Here is a 5317-nt window from a genome sequence, read left to right on the forward strand (position 1 = left end):
TTTGGATTCATTAATGGGAACCAGTACTTTTCTTTCAAATTGTTTACACATTTCTCAACGCCTAAGTGACGTAGTTTGTCGTGACACCTTCTTATTAATTCCCCTTGCATGCGAGCCGGTGCATACAAACACAGTCTTTACTTAGCATTTCTTTTGTACACTATACCATCTATTAACTCAAATCCAACATCATTGCCTTTTTCTAAATTTTCTCTTAGTTTACGGATATCCGGATCTCTTATTTGTTCTGACTGCAATAATAAATCAATATCTTGCGGAGACGCACCCACTACACCAACCAGGTTTGCCGACTCATTTCGATCGAGCTGGTCACTTCTTTCGATTTGGTTACTCAATCTCGGATCAACAGAACTTTCATTTAAAGAAACGCAAGGTTTATTCTTAACCAGTTTTAACCGACTTCTTTCTAAACATAGCTCACACGGTCTGAAACAATTCTTCGCTAAATGAACACACGGGTTTGTCCCAAACGGTCCTAAATAATTCTTCCCTAAAGGAGCACATGGTTCTATCTTACACGGGTTTTTCTCAAACGGGTCTATCTTACACGGGTTTTTCTCACACGGTTTTGTCTCAAACGGTTTTATCTCACACGGTTTTATCTCACACGGTTTTATCTCAAACGGGTCTGTCTCACACGGTTTTGTCTCAAACGGTTTTATCTCACAAGGTTTTATCTCACACGGTTCTGAACAACTCTGTTCTAAAACGGCATACGGTCTAATCGAATCTCTACTAAACTGATTTTTCTCTGAGGGGACACACGGTTCTATAAAATCGCTTTCAAACTCAGGCGATTTAACTAACTCACATGAGTTATCATCTTGAATGGCACACAGCTTGGTCAAATCTCTACCAGACTCACACGGTTTAACGCAACTTTCCTCAAAAGTAATATGCGGTTCACAAGGTTCAATTGGGGCATTCTGGTCTCTCATCACTAATAAATCGCAAGGATCAAAATCACCTTCTACAATATTCTCTAACAACTCGGTTTGCCGACTTAATGCGTCTACATGGCCCATGTTTGAACCGGGTCTGTGAGCAATGGTATAATCAAAGTTTTCCAATTCCAACGACCACCGCGCAATGCGGGGATTTATTGATTTTTTACTCAAGGTTTGGACCAATGAATTACAATCGGTAACGATCAAAAATGGTCTGTGTTCTAAATAAACGCGAAATCGGCGCACGGCATATATTATGGCCAAAGTTTCAAGCTGAAAACTGTGATAACGGGACTCGGCGGCTGTCGCCTTTCGGGAATAACAAGAGACTGGATGCATTTTACCATCAGTCTGTCTTTGCATCAAAGAGGTAGAGCTGCAAAACCATCGATGGTACTATCGATAATATCGATGGACTTTCAATTGAGCGATAGATCGATGGTTTATTCCATCGAGCTTGAAAATATCGATGGACCAACCATCGATGGTTTTGCAGCTCTACATAGAGGCACCAAAGCCATTTGAACTGGCGTCAGTATGCAACTCAGTTTCGTAGTTAGGGTTAAAAGATAGCTAATACGGGCGGACTGGATAAGGCGGATCTTAATGTAAGAAATACATTTTTATCGGTTTTGTTCATCGGAAATGGACCACCTTGTTTAAGCAACTCAGTTAACGGTTTAGCTATGCGGGAGAAATTCGGAACAAATTTGCGAAAATAAGAGAATAAGCCTAAGAACGAGTGTAACGCTTTGCTGTTAAGTGGTTCTGGGTATTCTTGAATAGCTTTTAAATGTGTATTATTTGGTAAAATTCCCTTTTCACTGACTTCATATCCTAAATAATCTGTGCTCTTCTGTAGGAAAATGCTTTTCTTCAAATTGAGCTCTAAATTGTACTGAATAAAACGATCTAACAGTTTTGCTAACAACTTAAGATGCTGATCTACTGTGCGGGTGGCAAGAATAATGTCGTCCATATATACTACAAGTTCTCGATCTCTAATCATATCACTAAGTATGTTCGATATAAATCTCTGAAATACAGCTGGTCCGTTCTTTAGACCAAAAGGCATTCTCAGATATTCGAACTGCCCATCGGGTGTAACGAATGCTGTGTATTTAATTGAATCCTCTTCCATGCCTACATGGTAAAAGCCACTTTTCAAATCTATGACGGAGAAAACTGTCTTGCTCTCCAGGTATTCTAGGCAATCTTCTATCAAAGGCAATGGAAAATTATCCCTCACAGTCTTCTTATTTAAACCTCGATAATCAACGCACATTCGTATATTGCCATCCTTTTTTCGCACTAGGACGATGGCGGACGCATAGGGGGAGTTGCTTGGTCGGATTACATTATTGGCTAACAACTCACTAACCGTTTTAGAAACGATTCCTCATTCATAATATGATAACCTTCTAGGACTTCTATGAAATGGTGTATCTGTCAGACATATTCTCATCATATATTTAGGCAACCCGTAATTAATTGAAAATCGGTCAATGTAATGCTCATGCACAATGTCTCGGCACTCACGCATCGCGCCTAATCCAAATTCACTGCCAACAGTAGTATTCCCGGTATCTGACAGCGTTGCACAAACAGTTTGCAACTCTGTTAGCCATTCTCGAAACGGGGATGCATTCGTGTTTACATTAGGGTTATTACAATTATTATCTAGATTAGTGGTGTTATTACTAATGGTATTAAGCTTAGGATATTTAGTAAACAGGGATGCACAGAAGGATTTGTAAACAAAAGCAATGGTACTCTTTAATGATGCGGAATTCTTTTCATACTTTCTTACATTTTCAATCAATGAGAACTTAAGACCTATTTTATTCAAGGCGTCTCTACCAAGAAGTAGTTGCGTCGGCATAATATTATCGGGAATAACTAAAAATTGAATTTCATAATATTTTTTGCAAAACAGAACTAAACATTTGACTGTTCCAAAAGTCAGAATAGAGCCACCGCTCAGTCCATGAAAAGAACTTTTAACTAATTTATCGCAATCTAAATGCGGCATCAACGCTCTACTGGCGAAACTTACTGGGCTTCCGGAATCTAATAGGGCAAAAATATTATTAACATCAGTGCATCCCCCTTTACAAGATATTCTTAAACTTACTAATTGAATAAATGACTTATCATCAATGGTGTCCGGGTCTTCACTAGAGCTCATGGCGGCGATCTGGGTTCGCATTGGACAATTCCGGTACTGATGGCCCACTTTGAAGCACCGATAGCAACTTCCTTTTGGTCTCTCCGGGCGTGGACAGTCAAACATTAAGTGACCAATCTGGCGGCAATGGAAACATCTCTTATCCTTTGCAGCAGGCGTAATGGCCTGCGCACGGTCTGAAGTCTGACGAGCCTGAGGAACGTAGTTTTTGGCTGGTGGCTGAACTGTTTGAAAACGCATCATCTTCTCTCGCAATTCGTTCAGAGAAGTACAATAATACAAAGGAGCTGACAATCCGGTTCGATCTTGTAGTCCGTCAACAATGTATTTGACCACATCGGTGTCTTCAAAATTGCCCTGCTGAGCAATATTTCGCATAATGATGAAATACTGCAAGAGTGACTCTCCTTTGCCAATTGAGCGCTTCCTCATCTGATTAGCAATCTCTTAGTTTGTCAATTGTAGGCCAAATACCTTCACAAGGGCATCCTTCAGCTCGCTCCAGGTTGTAGTCTTTTCATATGTCATGTATGCTTTAGCAGATCCCTCCAGCAGTCGGTTGCCCAACGACCAACATTGGGCATCACTCAGTACATACACTCTTGCTGCTTTCTCCAGCTCACGAATCCATACGTGAATGGACAGATCACCATCACCAGAGAATTTAGGTACAGTAGTTTCGACATCTTTCAAGTTCATGCGGCAATTATATTCCGGTCCGCTTAAGTTCTCCTCCAGCTCCATAACACGTGTTTTTAGCTCCGCCAGGTGTTTACGTGCTGTATACAATTCGATGCTACTAAGAATCGAAGACAATTCGTCGGTTTCGCTCGCTTGTGCGCCTTCAGGAACATGCACGTTCGCGTCTGGCCCTACAGAGGTCTCACGAGACATCGTCGGCAACTGGTTAGCCACTTGATCCGGTGTACTTGGCTGTTCACTGTTTCCCACGCCGCGCTGCTCAATAAGAGGCTCCGGACCAACATCCACAAGCACATTTGCAGACACCGCTGGGCTGACTGCCTGCTCTTCGGGTACATCACTCTCTCCAGACTGATTCTGTGCCATGACTGCATTTACCAATGCTCGCAATTGGTAAATTGACGCTTCTTTGTCGCAAGGTACTTCCTTGGCCGCTAGCAACTCAAACAATGCTGTTTTGTTTAATTTAATGATCTCGGTGTATTTCATGAAAATACGTTCTTTAGGGCAAACTCCACACCTGATTTGTAAACTCTCTACTTTTTAAAGTAATTAATCCCTTGGGATTGTCTTTATATTTCCGGATTTTATTTATTTTCAAATTAAGTGCACATGGGGTCATATTGACTATATTCAAGAGAGTGTGCCCGTACCCCGCCTTAGCGTATTATACCCTTTTAGTGTGCCCAAATTCGGTTATCGGGGAAATTCACTGAGACGAGGAGCGGGCTTTTTTTTTAAATATTCCTAATGTTTACACACTAATACAACAAGAATGTTTTGCTGATGAAATATCCTTACTAAAAAACAAACAAACCTTAACACCGTGTCTACAGCGTTTGACACCATTCATGCACACAATGACATTTGGACAAACTGCAGTATGTGTGATGAGAGTCGGAGGACGTCTCGACATTCCAATCAACGCCAAGCACCAGGCCCTGCTACCTCAAAATCATCGTTTTACCAAGTTATATATCGAATTACACAACAACTTACACAACAAAAATCTTCACGCTGGCCCAAAGTTTATTTTATCTCTTTTACGAGAACGAATTTGGGTAATCAACGCACGCGCGTTGATTAGAAAAGTTGTGCGAATCTGCATCCGCTGCTTTCACTTCAAACCTCGCCTCATGACTCAACTGATGGGCAATCTTCCTGCTGATCGAGTACGAGCTGAAAAACCATTCCTAGTAACAGGAGTAGATTTTTGCGGCCCATTTTTCACGTCTTACAGGATTCGCGGAAGGCCGCCGTACAAGACATATGCGGCAATTTTTGTATGTTTTGCTTCAAAGGCGATTCATATTGATTTAGTCTCCGAATTGTCAACAAATGCATTTCTGCTTTGTATACGTCGATTTGTAGCGCGCCGTGGTGTACCATTGCGCATGGTGTGCGACAACGCCACAAACTTTGTTGGCGCTGCTACAAGGCTAGCTGAGTTTAAGTCAAA

General features: G+C 41.4%; 1 protein-coding gene across 1 annotated transcript; it reads right to left on the minus strand.

Moving 5' to 3' along the window:
• Positions 1-3020: 3020 nt before the first annotated feature.
• Positions 3021-3400, minus strand: LOC124461274 (cellular nucleic acid-binding protein homolog). The gene is made up of 2 exons (XM_047012813.1): positions 3103-3400; positions 3021-3038 (listed from the first exon to the last, which is right to left on the minus strand). Exons 1-2 carry the CDS (start codon positions 3397-3399, stop codon positions 3021-3023), a joined length of 315 nt encoding a protein of 104 aa, XP_046868769.1. The 5' UTR covers position 3400.
• Positions 3401-5317: the final 1917 nt, after the last annotated feature.

Source organism: Drosophila willistoni, unplaced genomic scaffold (genome assembly GCF_018902025.1).
Source record: "Drosophila willistoni isolate 14030-0811.24 unplaced genomic scaffold, UCI_dwil_1.1 Seg290, whole genome shotgun sequence".
Classification (NCBI taxonomy): domain Eukaryota; kingdom Metazoa; phylum Arthropoda; class Insecta; order Diptera; family Drosophilidae; genus Drosophila; species Drosophila willistoni.

What these genes read in the sequence shown, in the direction of transcription:
- LOC124461274 (XM_047012813.1), bottom strand. Translation starts at nt 3,399, where the DNA reads ATGATGCGTTTTCAAACAGTTCAGCCACCAGCCAAAAACTACGTTCCT.